Source organism: Bufo bufo, chromosome 1, assembly GCF_905171765.1.
Source record: "Bufo bufo chromosome 1, aBufBuf1.1, whole genome shotgun sequence".
Classification (NCBI taxonomy): Eukaryota; Metazoa; Chordata; class Amphibia; order Anura; family Bufonidae; genus Bufo; species Bufo bufo.
This window is the reverse complement of record NC_053389.1, coordinates 561,208,778-561,232,963: the sequence shown is the minus strand read 5'-3', so window position 1 is coordinate 561,232,963 and position 24,186 is coordinate 561,208,778. Positions and strand designations below refer to the sequence as shown.

Below are 24,186 nucleotides of genomic sequence, written 5' to 3'. Positions count from 1 at the left end.
CCCTCCATCTGGGGCCTCTTCCGCATTAGTCAGTGTGCAATTTAAGCTAGAAATACAGCTATAATTTTCTGGGTTTTAAAAAACAAAATTTTTGGGCAAAATACTCAATCTTACAGCCCTTGTTGCATCTGTCAGTGTGAAATTCAAGCGTAATATATACTATTGTCATATTCTGTTACAAAAAAACACTCTTTTTGGGTAAAATACTTAATTTGCAGCCTTGTCTGCATCTGTCAGTGTGAAATTCAAGCGTTATATACTGCTGTCATATTCTGTTATTAAAAAAACACCCTTTTTGGGCAAAATACTTATTTGCGACCTTGTCTGCATCTGTCAGTGTGAAATTCAAGCGTTATATTCTGCTATTAAAAAAACACCCTTTTTTGGCAAAATAATACATTTTACAGCCCTTGCAGCATCTGTCATTGTGAGATACACGCTTTAGATACTGCTGTGCTATTCTGTTATTAAAAAACACCAGTTTTTGGCAAAAAAAAGAAATTTGCGGCCTTGTCTGCATCTGTCAGTGTGAGATACAATCTTGAAATACAGCAATAATATTCTGGGTTTAAAAAAACACTCATTTTGGGCAAAGTACTTAATATTGCAGCCCTTGCTGCATTTGTCATTGTGAGATACACGCGTTAGATTCTGTTATTAAAAAAACACCCATTTTTTGGAAAAAAACTACATTTGCGGCCTTATCTGCATCTGTCAGTGTGAGATACAATCTTGAAATACAGCAATAATATTCTGGGTTTAAAAAAACACTCTTTTTGTGCAAAGTACTTAATATTGCAGCCCTTGCTGCATTTGTCATTGTTAGATACACGCGTTAGATACTGGTGTTCTATTCTGTTATAAAAAACACCCATTTTGGGCAAAAATCGTAATTTGCAGCCTTTGCCGCATCTGTCAGTGTGAGATACATGTGTTAGATACTGCTGTTCTATTCTGTTATTTAAAAAAACACCTATTTTGGGCAAAAATCGTAATTTGCGGCCTTGTCATCATCTGTCAGTCTGAGATACATTCTTTAGATACTATTGTTCTATTCTGCTATAAAAAAAACACCTATTTTGGGCAAAAAACTAAATTTTGCAGCCTTTGCTGCATCTGTCATTGTGAGATACACCCTTTAGATACTATTGTTCTATTCTGTTATTAAAAACACAGCCATTTTGGGCAAGATCCTAAATTTGAAAAATATGAGGAGAGTGTCAAATAAGAGACGTAGCCCCGGTCGTGGTGCTGCTGGTGGAGCTCCTATTGCAGGGAGAGGATGTGGTCGATCTGTGCCACCTACACGCACAAGTGAAACACCTTTCTCAGGTGCGAGTAGGCGACAGAACTTTCAGCGGTATTTGGTCGGGCCTAATGCGGCTCTACGAACGGTAAGGCCAGAACAAGGCAATAGTAGATTGGTTTGCTGACAGTGCCTCCAGTTCCATTACATTGTCTCCCACCCAGTCTCCTGCTGAAAGATCAGAGTTGGCACCTGCAGCCGATGTCCATCAGTCTTTCACCTCACCCCCTTGCAAATCAGCCAAGCAGTCTGAGCCCCAAGTAATGCAACAGTCTCTTCTGCTTTTTGATGACTCTGCTAGCAGGGTTTCCCAGGGCCAGCCACCTAGCCCTACCCCAGAAGTGTAAGATATTGAGTGCACCAATGCCCAACCACTTATGTTTCAAGATGAGTACATGGGAGGACCACCACAGCACGTCTCGGATGATGACGAAACACAGGTGCCAACTGCTGTGGCTTTCGAAAGCGTGCAGACCGATAAGGAGGGCAGGGGTGAAGACTGGGTGGAAGATGATGTGGAGGACGATGAGGTCCTCGACCCCACATGGAATCAAGGTCCTGCGAGTGACCTGTGTAATTCGGAGGAGCCACCAGCACAGCAGAAAAGGGAGCAGGGTGCAAAAGCGGAGCTGCCATCCCCTAGACAGTATGCCTGCTACTGCCCACCGCAGCAAGGGACCGAGCACACCAAAACCAGCTCCAAGGAGTTCCCAGGTGTGGCAGTTCTTCAGACAATGTGCTGACGACAAGACACGAGTGGTTTGCACGCTGGGCAATCGGAGCCTGAAGCACAACCTGCATGACCAGGCATATAAGTGCAAAGCACGAGCTGCAGTGGAGTAGAGACCTCAAAAACCAAGAAAGGTCTCTGGCTCCTCCTGCTTCCTCTTCTGCTGCAGTCTCGGCCTCTTCATCCACCTCTGGAGTGATAGTGCCACCTGGCACCCCGCAAACAGAGGATCTGCCAGCAACACCACCACCTGGGTCAACAAGCATCTCCACAATGTCCCACGGAAGCGTTCAGCTCTCCATCTCCCAAACACTGGAGCAGAAGAGGAAGTACCCCCCGATCCCTAGCCCTGAATGCCCTGAATGCCAGCATTTCAAAATTACTGTCCTTTGAAATGCTGTCAAAAATTTGTATTCATATGCACATTGTAATTTGCAACAATGTACACACACCTTATGTTTACAGTATTGGAAATGATGCAATTTTTTGTACTTGTAAGCTTTAAAACAATAAAAAGAGATTTACAAAAAAAAAAAAAGAAATGCTGTCATTCCGTCTGGTGGAGACAGAGAGTTTTAAAAGCCTTATGGCAGTGGCTGTCCCACAGTACATCGTGCCCAGCCGCCACTACTTTTCCAGGCGTGCCATCCCTTCCCTGCACAACCAAGTGGGGGACAAAATCAGGTGTGCACTGCGCAACGCCATCTGTGGCAAGGTGCACCTCAATACGGATATGTGGACCAGTAAGCACGGTCAGGGACGTTATATCTCCATAACAGCACACTGGGTAAATGCAGTGGTGGCTGGGCCTGAGGTGGATAGCAGTTTGGCGCATGTCCTTCCACCACTAAGGATTGCAGGGCGCTTCAGTTTGCCTCCTGTTGCTTCCTCCTCCTACTCCGCTTCCTCATCCTCTACCTGCTCCTCATCCAGTCAGCGTAACACCTTCACCACCAACTTCAGCACAGCCAGGGGTAAACGACAGCTTGTAATTTTAAAACTTATCTGTTTGGGGACAAACCCCACACCGAGCAGGAGCTGTGGACGGGCCTTGAACAACAAACCGATGAGTGGTTGGTGCCAGTGAGCCTCAATCCCGGCCTGATGGTGTGCGATAATGGGTGAAATCTCGTAGCAGCTCTGGGACTAGCCGGCTTGATGCACATCCCTTGCCTGGCGCATGTGCTAAATTTGGTGGTGCAGAGGTTCCTTATAAATTACCCCGATATGTCAGAGCTGCTTCATAAAGTGCAGGCCATCTGTGAGCGCTTTCGGCGTTCTCACCCTGCTGCTGCTCGCCTGTCAGCGCTGCATCGTAACTTCGGCCTTTCCGCTCACCTTGCACATGCTGGCCAGACTGTGCGAGCAGCTGCAGGCGATAGTGGAGATAGTGGAGCTGCAGCATGCACGGGTGAGTCGCTCTGCGAAACAGCACCACTTCACCACCAATGACTGGGCTTCCATGCGAGACCTGTGTTCCTTGTTGCGCTGTTTCGAGTACTCCACCAATGCGCCAGTGCAGATAACGCCGTTCTCAGCGTTACTATCCCACTTATATGCCTCCTTGAAAAAACGCTGCTGGTGATGATGGAAGAGGGTGTGGCACAAGAGGAGGAGGAGGAAGAGTGATCATTTCATAGGATTTCCAGCCAGTCATTCACAAGTGGCTCCGAGGGTGGGTTCCTGCACCCACAAATGCCAGGTACACAATTGTCCAGCCAGGGCACAGTTCTGGAGGATAACGAGGTGGAGGATGAGGAGATGGAGGAGGAGGAACCGTGTTCACAGCAGGGTGGCACCCAAATCAGCTTATGGCCATCACTGGTGCGTGGCTGGGGGGATACAGAGGACACAGACGATACACCTCCCACAGAGCACAGCTTTTCGTTGCCTCTGGGCAGCCTGGCACACATGAGCGATTACATGCTGCAGTGTCTCCGCAACGACCGCCGAGTTTCCTACATTCTAACTTGTGCTGATTACTCGGTGGCCACGCTGCTGGATCCCCATTACAAGGACAAAGTACCGTACTTAATTTCCTCACTGGAGCGTGATCATAAGATGCGCGAATACAAGCGCACTCTGGTAGACGTGCTGCTAGTGGCATTCCCACCTGACAGCGGGGGTACAGTGGAAGCACAAGGTGAAGGCAGAGGAAGAGGAAGAGGTCGCCAATGCAGCTGGGGAACCACCAGCACCTCAGAAGGCAGGGTTTTCATGGCCAAAATGTGATAAAGCTTTGTCAGCACGACACAACCAACACCACCATCTTATATGGAATGTCTTAGCAGGAGGCAGCATTTCACCAACATGGTGGAGCAGTATGTGTGCACACGCCTACACGTACTGAATGACGGGTCTGCCCCCTTCAACTTCTGGGTCTGTAAATTCGGCACATGGCCTGAGCTTGCCCTTTATGCCTTGGAGGTGCTGGACTGCCCTGCAGCCAGTGTATTGTCTGAACGTGTGTTTAGCACGGCAGGCGCCTGTCCACAGCCAATGTGGACAAGCTCACGTTCATTAAAATGAATTAGGCATAAATCCCACAGGACTTGTCCATACCTTGTGCAGAATAGACATGTATACCGGCCTTAACCAGCCATTTTTATACTACAGAGCAATTGCTCATTGTTGTATTTTGGATATTTCACACTCTTTTGGAGTGTACCCTAATAAAAAAAAAAAAAAAGTGTTGGCTACCTCATTCTCCTCCACCGCCGATTCCACCTACACCACTACGTCCACTGCCTACTCAAACTCCTACTCCATATGGACCTCCACCTCATAAATCAAGTTTAATTTTTTAAATTTGTACATATTTTATGTCATTTCACTACTTTGTCTATTACTTTTTCAGGTGAAATTCACCAATTTTTGGGTGTGCTATACCTCTGCTTTACCTAGTAGACAGGTAAAAAAAATCATTAATTAGTCTGTTACATTTTAGGTGAAATTCACCAATTTTTAGGTGTGATATACCCGGGCTGTACCTAGTAGACAGGTAAAAACATTTCACTAATTTGTTTGTTAAATTTTCTGGGGAAATTTACCAATTTTTGGGTGTGATAAACCCCTGTTCTACCTAGTAGACAGGAAACATTTCACTAATTTGTCTGTTACATATTCGGGTGAAATTCCCAAATTTTTGGGTGTGATATACCGTACTGTATTTGTCGCCCTATAAGACGCACTTGCCCATAAGACGAAACTAGGTTTTTGAGGTGGAAAATAAGAAAAAATATATTTTGAACCAAAAGGTGTGCTTTTGGTGGGCTTTGAACTAATGGTAGCCTGTGAATGACACTATTATGGGGTCTGTGGATGGCACTGTTATGGGGGTCTGTGGATGGCACTGTTATGGGGGTCTGTGGATGGCACTGTTATGGGGGTCTGTGGATGGCACTGTTATGGGGGTCTGTGGATGGCACTGTTATGGGGCTCTGTGGCTGACACTGTTATGGGGGTCTGTGACTGACACTGTTATGGGGGCATCTGTGGATGGCACTGTTATGAAGGCATCTGTGGATGGCATGACACTACTATGGGGGGGATCTGTGGATGACAGATAAATAGCATCTTATGCTATTTGACATCCACAGATCCCCCCCATAACAGTGTCAGCCACTGTGAATGACCCCCAATACAGGGGGTGGGGGCTGGCATCTACAATAGTTTTTAAATGGCAGCGGGGGCCCAGTGCAGTCATTGTATTCCATTGCACCGGGCCCCGCTCACTGTAATAATGGTATCTACTGTAACTGCAGGCAGGCAATGGTTAACTATAGATATGTTTGATCCAGCGCTGAGCAGCCTGTACTTACAATCATAGCAGGCTGGAGGCTGGGCGGGCGTGCACTGGCAGTGTAAGTTCCTACGTTACATGCCTGCGCCGCCAGCTTCATTCATAAAGTGGGCGGAGCAGGCACGTGACGTAGGAAGTTACGCTGCCAGTGCCCGCCCGCCCAATCCCTGCCTCCAGCCTGCTATGATCATAAGTACAGGCTGCTCAGCGCTGGATCGAACATATCTGAAGTTAACCATTGCATGCCAGCAGTTACAGTAGATACCATTATTACAGTGAGCGGGGCCCGGTGCAATAGAATAAAGTGACTGCATCGGGCCCCGCTGCCATTACAAAACTAAAGGCCGGCCGCCAGCCCCTCCTCCCTCCTCGCTGATAAACCGCCGACCGCAAGCTGCACGTAGCGGCCGGCGTGTGTATCAGTGTAAAAATGGCAGCCTTCGCACCATAAGACGCACTGCCATTTTCCTCCCACTTTTTTGGGAAAAAAGTGCATCTTATTGGGCGAAAAATACGGTACCCCAGCTGTACCTAGTAGACAGGTAAAAACATTTCACTAATTTGTCTGTTACATTTTCGGGTGAAATTCACAAATTTTTGGTTTGATATACCCCTGCTCTACCTAGTAGACAGGTAAAAACATTTCACTAATTTGTCTGTTACATTTTCGGGTGAAATTCACAAATTTTTGGTTTGATATACCCCTGCTCTACCTAGTAGACAGGTAACATTTCACTAATTTGTAAAACAAAACATGGAATGCAACAGCTCTCTGCAAACCAAATAAAGTACAAAAATGCATAATTATTGCTAATGCTATACTTATAAATTAGAGATGCTTGGCAAATCATTTTGTACAAAATGATTTGAGCCCGTCTGCCGCACGTCAAGGCGATCTCTGTAAGACGGGTTCCTAACACTAAATTCTACCTGTTATGTGCCATGACAGCTACCATACAATTCAGGGAGTGTAGGTTCCACATGCATACTGGGCCTGCTTTAATTTCTGTCATTTTTGGTGCCAAAATGGCCTCCATTATATCCAAGGAATGCAGGTACCAGCATGCATGCCGGGCCCACTCCACACCGCTCCTGGTGCCAAATGGCCACCGAAGAATGCAATGAGAGTCCACACTATACCTCTCCTGGTGCCAAATGGCTTCCAGTGAATGAGGGAGAGCAGGCTAAGCTATATACTCACACTAATTAAAATCAGCCTTTAGTGTTAGGAACCCGTCTTACAGAGATCGCCTTGACGTGCGGCAGACGGGCTCAAATCATTTTGTACAAAATGATTTGCCAAGCATCTCTAATTTATAAATATAGCACTAGCAATTATTAAGCATTTTTGTACTTTATTTGGTTTGCAGAGAGCTGCATTGCATGTTTTGTTTTACAGTGTTGTTTTCAGCCATAGCAACGTGCCCCTGTGCATTAGGATGTGCTGACTGACCCCCTTTTTCTTTGCAATTTCACTAATTTGTCTGTTACATATTCGGGTGAAATTCAGAAAAGAACATTAAAAGTTGATAGAGCAGATACCAAATTTGACCGTGAACATCACGGTGCGACATGCTGGAGCAGTATGTGTGCACACGCCTACACGAACTAACTGATGGGTCAGCCCCCTGCAACTTCTGGGTCTCCAAATTGGGCACATGACCTGAGCTTGACCTTTACACCTTGGAGGTGCTGGCCTGCCCTGCAGCCAGTGTATTGTCTGAACGTTTGTTTAGCACGGCTGGAGGTAGTTATCACAGGTTATATTCAAAAAATAAAAAATAAAATTTAAAACCAAAAACCAGTGTAGGCTACCTCCTCCTCCTCCACCGCCACTTCCACCTACACTGCCTCCTCAGCCTCCTACTCCATATAGACCTCTAAAGTAATTTCCCTTACCACTTTTGTTTGCAGAGCACTTGCCATGCTCTTAACCACATTTGATGCCATTTGCAGCCCTCTAGTCCTTTCCATGACATTTTTAGAGCCATTTTAGTGCTCAAAAGTTCGGGTCCACATTGACTTTAATGAGGTTTGGGGTAAAGTTCGGGTCAACTTCGGTCAAGCATCTTTTTTTGAAGTTCGGCCGAACCCGTCGAACCCAAACATCCAGGTGTCCGCTCAACTCTAATCATGATCTATTAATGTTTTCTTTTTAACATTGAAAATAAATAATGACATACTGTACACCATATATGGCATAACAGTATAATGCACAAAACAGCTCTGCAATATAACATAACATCTTAACCTTTTAGTGACTAGCCTGTTTTGCACCTTAATGACAAGCAATTTTTTTTTCAAGGACTATAACTTTTCTTTTTTTTCCATTGATGTAGCCATATGGAGGCTTGTTTTTGAAAGACCAGTTGTAGTTATTAATGCACCATTTTGTGGTACATATAAGTAATTGATTAACGTTTATTAATTCTTTCCTGGGAGGAATGGGAAAAACATCAATACCACCATTGAGTTTTGATGTAAATTTTGAGATGTTCACTTTGTGGCATACATAACATAACATGATAACTTTACGGGTCACGTTTTACTACTTTTGTACAATAATAATGGGATGTTTTCGCACCGCTTACCAATACCCATAACATTTTTTTTCTTTCTGTGGAGCTGTGTGAGGGATAGATTTTTGTAGGACAACTTGTAGTTTTCATTGTTATCATTCTAGGTTATATTCCACTTTAGATGGCTTTAATTTTTTATTTTTTTGTGAGCAAAAAAATGCCAATTCTGGCTTTTATGGGTTTTTGTTTTGCATGGCATGTGGGATAAATGACATGATAATTGTATAGTGTAGGACAAAAAAAATGTGACAATACTAAATATGAGGAAAGAATTTTATTTTTGCAACTTTTTTTATTGAATTTATTTTTTCAATGGAAAAAAGTTTTTAGTTATAATTTATTAGTTTTGCAAGGGGACCTTGACAGACAGTTTTCTCATCATTTCTACAATGCACTGTACTACTTTTGTATGACAGTGTATTATATACCAGCAGTATGATACTGACTGGCACTGATAAGCATATACTGCAGGCAGAGTTGGCTGCTATACTAAGATATCGCCACCTTATGAACTCATTTTCAGTACGCTAAGAGAGGGAGCCTACTTTCTCTAAACCACTTAGATGCTATGTCTGCTATTAACTGCAGCCTCTAAGAGCTTACATTGTCGCTTCTTCCGATCTGGGTCATTATATTAGGATCCCAGCTGCCATATGAGAGCCAAGCCGCTGTTGTCCATTGCACTGGAGACCTGTGCAGCACTTAGACTAGATATCCTAAAAAGAGGTGTTGGTGGTACCTAAGTTGTAAAGAATGCATTGATTTTTTTGCGTGTTTGTCAAATTTCAATATATATATATATATATATATATATACACAAACATTATTATTATTTTTTTAATCTACTTACATAGTGCAGTGTATAATGCCTGCCTGTAAGTATTGTCAGACAACTTTTTTGCATGGCAGACCTTGGGGCCAATTTTAGGGCTCTTGCTGCCAAAACACCTATTGGCACTCTATAATCACGTCACAAGGGCCTGATGGTTTAACAGATCTAAGGGGTTAAATATCTGAGATCAGAACTTACTGCAACCCACCTATTGCAACTGACATCCACAGCATTTTGTGAGTTACAGACCACCTGCCAGTGATGTAAAGGTATGTCATCATGCAGAAGTGGAAATGAGTTGTCATTAAATAAATGTCCTAAACCTATTTAAAAATCATTTCTGTACGTTATTAAATATGATGCTTGCACGAATGAAAACAAAGCAAATTTTATCTAAATTCATTACCTAGCAAGTTCCTATTTTTGTGCAATCTCAATTTAAACATTATTTTTATAGCATGCCCGCCATTAGCTGTTTATACTCTTATCCACATTTACTGTAAGGCCCCTTGCACCTGCACTGAATCATGACCCATTCATTTCAATGGGGCTGTGTACATGAGCGATGTTTTTCACGCATCACTTGTGCGTTGCGTGAAAATCATAGCATGTTCTATATTCATTCAGCAGGACTTGAGCTGACGTCACCACGCTCACCACGTGGCAAGCGCGATGACGTCAGAGCAGGCCCTATCGCAGATCCTGCAATAAGAAAAAAGGAGACGATAACGGCTGCGCGATCAAGTGGATGAGGTGAGTAATTTTTCTAATTATTTTTTAACCTTTAATGGACATTTTACTTAGCATTCTGTACTAAAGAATGCTATTATTTTCCATTATAATCATGTTATAATGGAAAATAATAAAATCTACAGAACACCGAACCCAAACCTGAACTTCAGTGAAGAAGTCCAGGTTTGGGTCTGGGTACCAACATTCAGTTTTTTATGACACGCAGATAAATTGCGTGCGAACTCCTGCGGGTTTCTATGAACCCGCCCGCAATGCATCTGGACTGAATCCAGCACACTCGTCAGCAAGGGGCCTAAGAGGCTAAAATATGTTTGGTGTCGACAACGTGCAAGATGTAGGATCTTTTTTGCCTGAAGTATGATTTATTAGGCTGGGTTCACACTTGAGCGTTTTACAGCGCGTTCAAACGCGCTGTAAAACGCTCAACACATGAAAACCAATGCTTCCCTATGGCCCTGGTTCTCACTTGAGCGTTTTACAGCGCGTTTGAACGCGCTGAAAAACGCCCTACGCTCAAACAAGTTCTTGAGCTTCTTTGGGGCGTTTTGACGCGCGTTTGTGGCCATAGGACACTGCAGTCAATCACACAAACGCGCGTCAAACGCGCGTTTACTATTGCAAAAAACGCGCATAAAAACGCGCGACATAAACGCGCGTTAAACGCGCATATTAAATACGCTCAGGTCTGAACCCAGCCTTAGTGTAGATTAGGGTAAATACTGGTTTATATAAATCACTGCGAAAGGTGCACCACAATGATATGCAACTGACAACACTGGCTAATCCCTCAAGTTGATGTTAAGAACTGAGACTTTAGCCAATGTATTCCTGTCAGTAACACATCGGAGCCCTTTTGCACCACCGTCAAGGTATCTCAGTGTGGCATGGATTCCTACCACTAGACTATCTACGGTGTGTGAACACGGTCTGAGAGGTGCTAATACTGTAAGTTGTATCTTAGCACCTCTCAGACCGCTTTTTATTTTGGTGTTTTAATACTTTATAATAATATAACCTTTTATTAATTTTTTCTTTGTCATATTTTGACCCCCATAACTTTTTTATATTTACAGCTTCTGAGCCGTTTGAGGGCACATTTTTTTTTTTTGGGGCATTCTTTCGTTTTCCATTGATAATTTGATGTGCATGTGACTTTTGATAATTTTTTATTGATTTTTTTTGAGGAGTGACCAAAAAATGGAGAATCAACCTGATATGCTCAGTGATGGTCAGTTCGCAGTGTTCGCCAGCAAACACATGCGGGCTGCTATCTGAACTCACCCGTCCGGCGATGCACAGGTAAGCCCTTACCTGTGCCCGGAGCTTGTCTGAAATCAAATGCGGTCACCGGGAGCAGCAGTTCCAAGAACAGCCGCTGGGGGCTTGGGGGCTTTTATCGGGCTGTTCTTGGAACTGCCTGCTCCCGGTGACCGCATTTGATTTCAGACCAGCTCCCGACACAGGCACAGGTAAGGGCTTATCTGTGCATCGCCGAATGGGTGAGTCAAGATGGCAGCCCGCATGTGTTCTCTGGTGAACACTGCGAACTGACCATCACTGGACCTGCTAATCTTACTAATCTGAATTTCATTGGTTAGAAAGAAGTTGGAGACAGATAGCGTACAGTTTAATTGCACGATCAGACTATGCAGTGTGCTATTACTATGCACAGGTCTGCATAGGAGATTTTTAATTAAGACTATTTGCAAAGTTGATTGATTCTGCATTCTAGGGGCATTAGATTTATAAAAAAAAAATGGCTGTGATGGTTGAGACATCAGTATATTTAGTTTTTTTTTATAACAAAAGATCAGAAACCAAAAAAGGCTGCAACAATAGTTACTTTCTTCCTGAATTTTACTATGATTCTCAATTTAGGAAATACTTCAGTGCAATGTGGTAATATAGGAAATCAAAGCAGCTGTTAAGTGAAGGTCAGAAAAGCACATGTTGAAATTTAATGAAACTGATATGTTCTTATAGAGCGCCAAATCTGTAGGTGATTTAAACTATATCCTTGAAGCAATTTGTAATAAAATCACTTGGCTAAAGTAAGAGACCTAAGGGGAACTACTCACTGTGTATACAAAAAGCCTAAGGGCAATAATGAGTACAGTTCAAGGATAAAGAAATATGTAGTGGATACATGTCAGAGAAAGCCTTCTGCCTCTGGGATAGCAAATTATTTGATCATTACATTAAAATTCTACCAAAGTTTTCAATTTAAAGTTGCCCGATTTATCCAAGCTCAAACTCTACAGTGACTTCAAGTGAATGGACTGTCTTTTTTAGTAGTCTGGACTGTATAAATAGAAAACAATATTGTTTTTCATCTTAAAGGGGTTATACCATGAAAAGTGAAAAAAGGATAAGTGATAAAGGTCAGATTACTCAAGACCAAGTGTATGAGTTGGTCCACTGCTCCATTATTTTCTATGTAAATAGCCTCCAACAACTGGCATTTTATTTGCTTTCATATGGATAGGTGCTAAAGTTTTCTTGGCATAACCCATTTAACTGCACAGATCACCAACCAATAGTATAATCTCCCATGTTTTCATTTTTTTTTTTCAACAAAAGTTTATAAAACCACGCTCAGATAACAATGAAGATGAAAATGCTACTGTATAGATAATTGATCTATCTTAATGACAGGTTGAAGGGAATATGTCGTATGTGTCATATATTTAAAAAGGTTGTATACCCAGTACATATTGATGACCTATCCTCAGCATTGGTTATCAATATCTGATTGGTGTGGGGGTTCGACTTCCCGAAACCCTGACAATCAGCTTTTTGAAGAGGAGGTGACACTTCTACAAGCACTGCTTCCTCTTTAAGATTACAATGTGCACTATCTCGCTTGCAGTGGCAATTCAGTGAAATTATAAGTGCTTGTCCCAGTCAAGTGAATGGAACAAGTACTTGTAATTTCTAGGGGCCCACCTTGCTTATGCGCCCACCAGTGGATTCACCTGTTCCCCATTGGGGCAATCCAAGGCTGCTAGTGAGAACCTTCACTGGAATATGGTCTCCACAAGTGCTGCAGTATTAGTATACACAAATGTGGAAAAGGAACTTGAGTAGTGAAAATGGGTTGAAGTCACCAGGACATCCTGTATCAGGTGATTAGTCAAGCCTACTCTTATCTTATCTTAGTTATGGAGCCCCCTATCCTATATAGAAGCCACTATGTTTTCTTATGATGTACCTTTATATTGTATTGACACAATTAAACATGAAAATGTTAATCATTACTTCTGTCGAACACAATTTTCTGTGATGTTTCCTGGTACAATAAATGACTTTACTAATAACAAACTTGTATTCCAGCTGAAATTGATGATGATGACTTTTCCGCAATTTTGGCAAAACAGAGCTGCATAACTGAACAAACCCAATATTTCTTTGAAAATGAAAACAAATCTCTTAGTGGATATTTAGAATGCGACAACTGCACAAGGTATTAAAAATAATTGCTAATAATATTGCTAATAATTTACACTAAATTGTTTATTAGTATTAAGAGATGTTTGCTTTTAAATGGAAAATCATCAATGCAAGGATTTGGGGGGAGGGGGGTTCAATAATGTTCTCCTGGTGCTGAAGATCTGCAATAAACCTAGGCCAGGGTATTTTGATAGGGCAGTGAGCTGAATCTTTACCCCAGGTGAAGAAAACCTTAGCTGCAACTCCGAATTAATGGAAAACGTCTATGAAAATGGAATCTTGAAGTCTTCTTATTTGCAGATTTCTCTAAATGCCATTAATTTATTAATTGATTGCATCAAATAACATTTTTCCAATGATGGATTTTACTATGAGAGTCTACTTGCAGGATTGGTGGGTGTTTCAAAGTTTCTTCCTAGTCAATCACACTTTTATAGCATACTTAATTAATAAAAGGGCAGAGCTCCTACAAATTTTAGTAATTTTGTGCAATGACTTATTAATATTATTATTTACTGTATTATGTATAATTAAAGGAATACATTCATTTCTTCCAGAATTTATCACGTTGAAAAGATTATGAACACTAATTTATTATTTATAATTGTTGACAACCAACATACATGTGAAATCTGTGACCAGCAGCCTCTGATACAGGCAGAACAACGCTGTATCCTTTTATATTTTTAAAAAAATCTATCTATCTAAGTTACCATTAAAGGGAATCTATTACATTGTACATGCAGTCGTATTTATGGCCAGCAGAGCTGAAGGAGCTAAGCAGGTTGATATACAATCAGCTACAGCTGTACTTTATAGCTTTGTTGGAAAAATTTTGTATAACTTTTCATTCATAGATATACATTTCTGCTGATTCTAAACTTAGTCCAGTTGGCGCTCCTGTTCACTGAATGACTGCTATAACTGTATTCACAGTCATAAAGGGAAAGCTGTTGGTCACTGCATAGGACCAACCACATGACTACTAAGCTCTGAATAAGTGGAAATTTAAATGAATGAAATACAAGTTATGATGGATGATCCTTTCCCAAATCCAAAAACCTATACATCAAAATGCTCATCTTTTCCCACTTTATAATATGCTGCCTGCCGAACGGACACCGTGTTCAACATGACAGGTTTCCTTTAAAGTCAAGCTAATCAAGGTAAAGTTTTATTCCCTGAAGAGTTTCCCTATTGTGATACACACCATTTCCTTCTTTCATCTGAAGTATGTTTGAGATTTGTGATATGTTTTAGGTCATTTACTTAGTTGTAGACTTTGGTATATATATCTTTTTTTAATACAATCTGGTTTTAGGAATGTGCTATTCAGGTGTATTATAGTTGTTTCTAAATTATTAAATGATTTTTCCTTGATTCAAATCTTGAGCTAATGGACCAGATCCATGCCTGCTGGCCCAGAATCCAAGGTATAGAAAAGGTCCTGATGTTTGCTTTGATCAAGACGACTTGGTAAGTCCTAATGTTGAATAAGACACTTATTATAGAAGAACAGAGATTGAATTTATCTGAAGGTGATGGATGTGGATACAGATTCACTTGAAAATCAATACTTTTTTTGTTTTTGAAACAATTGTTTAAAATGGTTTAATTGTCTTAATTAGTAGGATTGAACAAAGTGTCCCCAAACTGTCTATATTCTCATTGAGTCATCACATAATTATTTAAAACATTGTCATTGGCAATTTTATGTAATGTGAATTTTTTATACTCATTATATATACTCATATTGTATTTTGTGCATCTCTTAGACTCTGCATGTACTTATTTTCATTTGGATATTTAAGTTTTGTCTTATCACTGTTGTCATTTATGATTGCCGCATATCACGAGATTTCACTTTCACACAATAATGGTTTACATAGAAAATAGCAGACTTTCACGGTCTAGGTGGATGATATTATTTGGAAGGGTTTACATTTCTGTAATAAAGAAAAACATGCATTTTTGTGATAATATTTTACATATTAGCTTGTTAGCTAGAGGATTAACTTGACAAAACATTGTGTGAAAACATAATTGACAGCATTCTCACATCAAGATACTTTTTGATAATGTTCCATGTTATCTTCTTAGGTTATCTTACTATTCAGAAGGCTGTATTACATTAAAAGATTTTGTAGGCGATTGTCAAGAAGGAAGTATTCCTTCCTGGCATTAGCCTGCTCGTTAGTGGAGGAGACCGCTGCTATTACACACAGAGATCTCCTCCACAGTATGAGGAGGAGTGATTGTTAATTCCATCACTCTTTGCCATTCCGACTGTTTAGTCAGCACGATATTCCACCAGCAAATGATGATTATGAAGCCTGCTTAAAAATCTGGATTGCACAATAAAGGCTTGTTTATTGGGTAATCGGCAGCAGTATTACACTACCAGCGCCCCTACAAACACTCATTAGCAATCATCTGGTTGACTATCGTCCAGTGTAATACAGCCTTTATATTTGCTCAAGCATTCACTGCTGAATGCATAATGCAGGGCAGCACATCACTGTTCTATGAAGTAGTACTGCATGTGTGATAGGATTTCTGAAGGGAACATGTCATCAGAACATGATTAAGTCACGCTTTTATGTTAAACATATTTTAAAATAAGTTTTGATGGTTATTTTTTCATTTTCCATGCCACTATCTATATTTAGAAAAAGGACTAATATCCTGCAGTTTTTGAACAGACCACTAAGCCCAATAATAGCCACCACTTCTTGGACTGTACAGATCACTTTTCTGCAGTCATCTCATTATCATCACAGGTAGGATTACAATGAAAGATATCACCTATATATAGATGACACAGGATCTACAATTCACTAATTGGTGATGGTCACATCTTATCTACTATTCTCTTGTACAATGACCTCTGCACAGGTCACAGAGCATGCCTAGAAAACTGTCCCAAAAAAAGTCAATGAGATCCCTTCCTGTCCATGTTGTTTACGCCCATGGTGGCTGCTGTAAATCATATCTCTAAATGCTGTTAACAACAGTTCATGCAAAATGGCTGCCCTCATAATCCTGTTCAGGAAATAGAATAAAAGCCTCTAGAATTAGAAAATAAAAAACGATTAAATAAGTGTCGCTATATAGTTTAACTGGCAGAAAAAAATTATAGGTGGCACATCTCCATTAATCCTTAGGATACCGGAGGTTTTTTTGTTTGCACGTTTTCATTTTTCTTCCCTTTCTTCCTTGAGCCGTAACCTTTTTATATTTCAATTCACATAGCTGTATGAGGGCTTATTTTTTGCGGGACAAGTTGTACTTTCTAATACCATTAATTATGGCATACAATGTTAGTGGAAAGCGTTAAAAAAAATGAAAAAGGGGTGGAGTTGAAAAAAAACGCAATTCCTCAACCGTTTTACGGGTTTTATTTGAACTGCATTTAATTTGTGGCAAAACTGACCCATGCCCTTCATTCTCTGGGTCAGTACAATTGCAATGATACCACATATGTATAGGTTATTATGTATAAATAATGTAAAAATAAATGCAAACTTTGAAATAATTTTTTTATATCACCATATTCTGACCCCCATCATTTTTTTTATAGTTATCTACTGACCTGTATTGGGGCTAATTTTTGGCGGGACAATCTGCGATTTTTATTGATAATATTTTGGAGTGTGTGTGACTTTTTGATCACATTTTATTACATTTATTTCGGTAAGAGAAGCAATGAAAAATTGGCAAATTGGCCATTTTGACCCTTTTTTCAGTTAAACCATTCGCTGTATTGGAAAAATATTTTTACATTTTAATAGTATGGGCGTTTTCAGTCGTGGTGATACCTATGATGTTTATATTTTCTTATTTAAGTATTTATTTTTTTATTATACGGAAAAGGGGGTGATTTAAACTATTATATTTTTCAAATTTTTTATATATTTTTTAACAGTTTTTTACATCTATGCTAGCTCTCAGCTAGATAGATTAGACTTTACTGCCAGATGATGTGCAAAATGTATGATAAGGTGTGCGCCTTGTCATAAAGTAGGTGCATCCTCCTGCAACACAGGGGATGCCATAAACCTGCGTAAAACACTGGTCTATGATACCCCCCTCTATTTTTTTAAGAAAAATCTAAAAGGATTAACTAAATAAGATCACACTTTAGAGTTAGAGGGTACAAGTGGTTAGATATGTATTACCTGTCATGCTGATTTTCCGTATTTGCTTTTTTGTTTTTTACTCCCCACCTTCCCAGACCCATAACTTTTTTTTTATTTTTCTATTCACATAGCCATATGAGGGCTTATTTTTCTGTTGTACAAGTTGTACTTTCTAATGGTACAATTTAATATTGCGTACAATATAGTGGGAAACTAGAAAAAAATTACATATAGGCTTTATTTTTTACAGTGTTGCCTACACAATAAAACTGACCTGTGATGCCATATTTTGTATATACCTTAGTTTTTGTAGTATTTTAATACTTAAATAAAAGCTTGGACAAAATCATATTGAGACCCCCATAACATTTATATATGTACATCTGCAAAGCTGAGGGAGGGTTCATTTTTTGCTAGCATTTTTTATTATTTTTTTGGAATGATTTAGAGGGAACAAGGCTGTAACAACAACCGAAAGGCCCCCTCAATCTCAGCATAAGGGCTCATGTACACAACTGTGTGCCGGTGTGACCCGTGCTGCAGACTGCAAATTGCAGTGCACAATGCATGGGCACCAACTAGAGATGAACACATTTTTTTAAAATTCGGTTCGTTCGGGCCGCCTAATTTTTTTAAAATACAGTGTTCCGTGCCTCCTTTCTGCATTGTACCTTTAGGATTGCGGACCCATTTAAGTGAATGGGTCCACATCCATTATGCGGTGCACTAACGACCGGTGCCCGTATATTGCGGACCCATTGTTTGCGGGCCACGCTACAGGCACAGTTGGGCAACAGCCATGTGCATGAGCCCTATGGGAGATGTTTAGGTCCTGGGAGCATAGCGCTCCTGTGGTTTCACTACTCAGATACCACTAATCACATTTATTACGGGTGTTTGCTGTTTAAAACAGCGAAAAAACCCAGTGGCCATGGCATCTGCTCAGCTTCTGAGTGAGCACCATGTTTAAACCTCTTCCGCTGTAACAGGATAGTTATGGAAAATTTTAAACATCCACTGTTAAGTAGAATTTTGGGGATTTTGCAATAGCTAAATTTAATAGAAAATAATTTTCTAACCACTTTTAGATGATTAAAGCTATTCTACACAACAAGTTTAACAGCAAATTGGGGTCTATTATTTAGTATATTGTTGTGTGAAAGAATCTTGTGCATGTTTTTAGTTCTCATGCATGTTGATGTTTTAGGGTTTGGGTTTCATTTCTTTTTAGTATTTTCTGTGTTTGCTCTGAGTGAATTGTTGCACTTATCTAACTGCTTGCCAGCTGCATGATAAATCATTGTATGTGTCTTTCTTTGTTTCTTTTTTTTCTATATTTGCTTTGCCTATAAATAATAGGATGAGCCTTTATGCACAGTGAATGCTGCATCATCAATGACGACTACAACTATCTTCATTTTACTGCAAGTATTCAAATATATATATATATATATATATATATATATATATAATATTTCAATATACAAGCAATGCAATGTATAAGCATCTTGAAGGACATGCCTTATTACCCCATATAAAAAAATAAAATAAAAAAAAACACTCCCTGGTCCTTCTGCACAATGGCAAATGATCATGCCATGCACATATAGTTTCTTCCGAATTCCAAACAGCCAACATTTGACAGCCATTTTTGACCATCATGAACACTTTGGTAATACTCTAATGTGTCTGGCCAGCTTTAAATATGGGGAATATGTTTTTGCCATAGGAAACTTCCACACTAGGTAATCTGCAAATCAGCAATTTTTTCAAGGTCCACTTGATGTTAAGAAAAACGTAGGCTTCATATGATAGGACATGATAGGACACATGTTAGCATTTTTTGCACATGGTAGATTACTGGCTCTTAACTTTTAAATTACATTTTCGACCATTTTTGTTACTTTTTATGGAGATATATACAGCTTTTGTTCTTCATTTTTTCCACTGTTGCAGGTAGAGAGAAGTCCTCTTCATGCCCACTGGGACTTATTTGCTCCAATTTTTTATAATAGTATTCTCCATATCACAATTCTGGCATGTGATTAGTTTCTTTTTATGATTGCTGTGACATTGGTCACTAGGAGACTTAATCTGGGCTTAGGCTGGGTTCACACAGGCATTGCAGGAAAAGGTGTGGGTGTGTTGTAATGCATTTTGCACGCGCGTGAGAAAAATCGGCATGTTTGGTACCCAAACCCGAACTTCTTCAAAGAAGTTCGGGTTTGGGATTGGGGTTGTGTAGATTGTAATATTTTCCCTTATAACATGGTTATAAGGGAAAATAATAGCATTCTGAATACAGAATGCATAGTACAATAGCGATGGAGGGGTTAAAAAAAAATTTAAAAAATTTAACTCACCTTAATCCACTTGCTCGCGCAGCCGGCATCTCTTCTGTCTTATTCTTTGCTGTGTACAGGAAAAGGACCTGTGGTGACGTCACTCCGGTCATCACATGGTCCATCACATTATCTTTTACCATGGTGATGGATCATGTGATGGACCATGTGATGACCGGAGTGAAGTCACCACAGGTCCTTTTCCTGTACACAGCAAAGAAGACAACAGAAGAGATGCCGGCTGCGCGAGCAAGTGGATTAAGGTGAGTTAAATTTTATTTATATTTTTTTAACCCCTCCAGCGCTATTGTACTATGGATTCTGTATTAAGAATGCTATTATTTTCCCTTATAACCATGTTATAAGGGAAAATAATAATGATCGGGTCTCCATCCCGATCGTCTCTTAGCAACCGTGCGTGAAAATCGCACCGCATCCGCACTTGCTTGCGGATGCTTGCGATTTTCACTCAGCCCCATTGACTTCTATGGGGCCTGCGTTGCGTGATAAGCGCACAATATAGAGCATGCTGCGATTTTCACACAACGCATAAGTGATGCGTGAAAATCACAGCTCATGTGCACAGCCCCATAGAAATTAATGGGTCCGGATTCAGTGTGGGTGCAATGCGTTCACCTCCCGCATTACACCCGCGCGGAAATCTCGCCCGTGTGAACTCAGCCTTACCAAGTCTCAGCAGCTCTGCGGTGCTGGAGGGCACCTATTTATTTTCTACTCAGTACTTACTGACCACTGTGTAAGGCCTCATGCACACGACCGTTTTTCGGGTCTGCATCCGAGCCGCAGTTTTTGCTGCTTGGGTGCGGACACATCCACTTCAATGGGGCCGCAAAAGACGCGGACAGCACTCCGTGTTCTGTCTGCATCCGTTGCTCCATTCCGAGGCCCCGCAAAAAAAATATAGCATGTCCAATTCTTGTACGTTTTGTGGACAAGAACAGGCATGTCTACAATGGGCCGCCCATTCCGTTCTGCAAATTGCGGAAGGCACATGGGCGGCTTCCATTTTTTGTGGATCCGCGGCTTGCAGTCCTAAAAAAAATAGCACGGTCGTGTGCATGAGGCCTAAGCTAAATAAGAGAAGACAGAGTGGTTTTGCAACCACTTCTATCTTCTCTATTAGAATGCCTGGTTGGCTCTGACCCTGTACAAACTTCTTGCTCCTGCTACACTGCAGGAGATTTGGGGGGTCATTTTTTAGGCTGACATATGCCTATTTTAGGCATATTTTAGGCGCACATTGCGACTTTTTCCTGCTCATGCCAGGTCTAAAATTGTGGGGGTGGCATGGATGGGGAAGGGGATGGGCTGGCAGGCCCATCTCATTTACCATTTTCTATGCCTATTTCAGATGTAGAATAAGGTCTGAATATAAGACAGCAAGGAAGCTATCTTACATTTAGAACTGGTGGAGGATCCACCGAAGTTATGTAGAGGCCAGTGCCTCTTCATGACTTTGGCAGAACCACTGCCAGCTTAGGGTTTTAATAAGACTGGCATCTAAAACAACAGTATTAATAAGTGTGCCCCTTAATCTTAACTTTAAGGCTACTTTCACACTGGCGTTTCTGGGTCCGCTTGTGAGATCCATTTCAGGGCTCTCACAAGCGGCCCAAAATGGATCAGTTTAGTCCCAATGCATTCTGAATGGATAAGGATCCGTTCAGAATGCATCAGTTTGCCTCCGTTCAGCCTCCATTCCGCTCTGGAGGTGGACACCAAAACGCTGCTTGCAGCGTTTTGATGTCCGCCTGACGATGCGGAGCCAAACGAATCCGTCCTGACTTACAATGTATGTCAAAGGGGGCGGATCCGTTTTCACTGACACAATATGGTGCAATTGAAAATGGATCCGCCTCCCATTGACTTTCAGTGTGAGTCAAAACGGATCCGTTTGCATTATCATCATCAACAACAAAAAAAAAAGTAATGCAAACGGATCCGTTCTGAACGGATACCAGCGTTTGCATTATAGGTGCGGATCCGTCTGTGAAGATACCAGACGGATCCGCACCTAACGCAGGTGTGAAAGTAGCCTAATATGTTGTAGTTTACCAAAGTGTATAATAGGGTTGATATCCCAGGAGCTTTCTGTAATGTGAAAAATGATTTAACTTTGCTGGAAATATGGTTAAAAAAAACTGGAAACTGTTGTGCAGTGTTTCCAAATGTGTAAAATTCTGCACCTTTAGAAAAGAAATCCTCTGCTTGACTATCATATTTGCAGTTTTGTTATGACTTCAGAAGAGAAGGGTTTAGGAGTTCTGATTTTTGACTCTTTTCTGATGGGCTACGAAAATGATGGAGGTTCTTAGGCATAAACCTTATCAAGAAAGCTTTAAAGACCTTAGTTGTACATCTTTGAGGAAAAGAATGAGTGACATGAGATGACATGATAAAAACCCTTCAATATGTAAGAGAGTTAAATAAGGTTCATGAGGGATGTATTTTATAAGAAACTAAACATAAGAACAAGGAGGCACAATCTGAAATTAGTTGGGGAAGGGGGGGAGAAAATATTTCACTGAAAGTGTAAAAGGTGCTTGAAACAAATGTCCAGCAGATTTGGCTTGAAAATCAACAGTAATATGTCTGGGATAAACCTATATGTAAGCATAAGAAAAAAAAAATATATATAAGGTAGTGATCAGTGAACCAATACAATCTGCAGTATTCTTGTGTATGCCCGTTACTATAAGATGCGGTGCAGGCATTAATGTAGTACATTAACGATTGTGGGTTCAGATTTGTAATATAATACATTAATGCATGCGCTGAAGCTTATGGTAACTGCCGCCATCTTGAAAGAATCTCATCGGAGGCAATACATTTTAGGCATATACGGAGCTAGGGATCGGGAATGATCATGAGTTATATAAAGATGAACGAATTGGGTTCATCCAAATCAGGACGAACCGGTTCACTCATTACTAATATAAGTTCCTTTTCTGCCATCATTATCCTATGTTTCTTCTAACTTATGAATGTGTACTTTGCAACTGTATAATATATAATAATAAAAATATTTTGGCAATACTTTTTTGGGTATTACCATTAGGTATGAGCGAACTTGTGCAAGTTCAGGTTTGCTGGGTTCGGCCTAACTTTAGGTCAAAGTTTGGGTTTGGGACCCGAACTTGACCCGAACGCCATTAAAGTAAATGGGGACCCAAACTTCACTTTATTATTTTCGTTATAACATGGTTATATCAAAAAATAGTAGCATTTTTTTAACCCCTAAATAGCCATATTCTTTTGCATTCTGTCTTAAGAATGCTATTATTTTCCGATATAACCATGTTACAACGGAAAATAATAAAATAACCCGAACACCGAACCCGGACTTCAGTGAAAAATCCTGGTTCGAGTCTGGGTACCCGAACTCGCAAAGTACGGTGTGAACACGAAATTTGCAGTTCGGGTTCGCTCATCCCTAATTACCATCTATGATGGTTGCACACTTTTGCATACATTTTTTTTTTAAGATAACATTTTCGGTAACTCAGTGCTGGAATTGGAATTATTTGAATTAAAGGCATTTGTAAAGTATTCATTACTGATTCATACATTATAAATTTAGAAAGAGCCCTGTAAAATCAATGTTTGGACATGTAATATACATAGCGTTGGGTCCACCAATTAAAAACCACTGCTTCCAATGGCTCTTCTGAATGGTGTACCCCTCTCTATATAGTTGTTTGTCTTTAGTTAGTCTATCAAGTAGCATGTCATTGTTAGAATATTTGTTACATTTTACTTAATTGATTAATGTTAGGTATTAATGTTTAATTATTCTAAATAAAAGCTACTATTTTTTTTCTTTGTAGGAGGATGACAGTGATTGTGGTGGTGTTTCTGGTTTGACTCCTTCACTCTGGTCTATGATAGGCATTCAGTTGTTCCTGCTCTGGCTTTTATCTGGTAGTAATCATTGTCAGTTATGACCCTGAAAACCAAAATCTACATTTCTTAACTCAACATCCTGCCAAAAGATTAACCCTGGATTTACCTTAAAGTCACTTAACTGAGACAATTGAAGAATGGCTGTTTCTATGCTGTGACTTATTCGTCTGTGAAAGCTTCACAGAGACACCTACAAAGTCTGCATGTCGGAGTGTCAAATCCTCAGTGGCAACATGTTTGAATGCTGCATCATCTATGCCATCAGAAGGGAAAGCTACAGTAAATGTGCTTTATTGAACAAAATATGATGATCTTTTTGTTGCATCGTC

At 40.5% G+C, this 24,186-nt stretch overlaps 1 protein-coding gene across 1 annotated transcript in view; it reads left to right on the top strand.

Annotated features, from left to right (window-relative positions):
- CACNA2D1 (calcium voltage-gated channel auxiliary subunit alpha2delta 1) overlaps positions 1 to 23,915 on the top strand; it is a 1,018,968-nt gene extending 995,053 nt beyond the window's left edge. Inside the window, 5 exon segments of the mRNA XM_040413129.1 lie at positions 13,336 to 13,465; positions 14,010 to 14,122; positions 14,846 to 14,928; positions 18,951 to 19,015; positions 23,782 to 23,915. Of these exon segments, the coding sequence (XP_040269063.1) occupies positions 13,336 to 13,465; positions 14,010 to 14,122; positions 14,846 to 14,928; positions 18,951 to 19,015; positions 23,782 to 23,818 (428 nt within the window). The 3' untranslated portion in view covers positions 23,819 to 23,915.
- Positions 23,916 to 24,186: the final 271 nt, after the last annotated feature.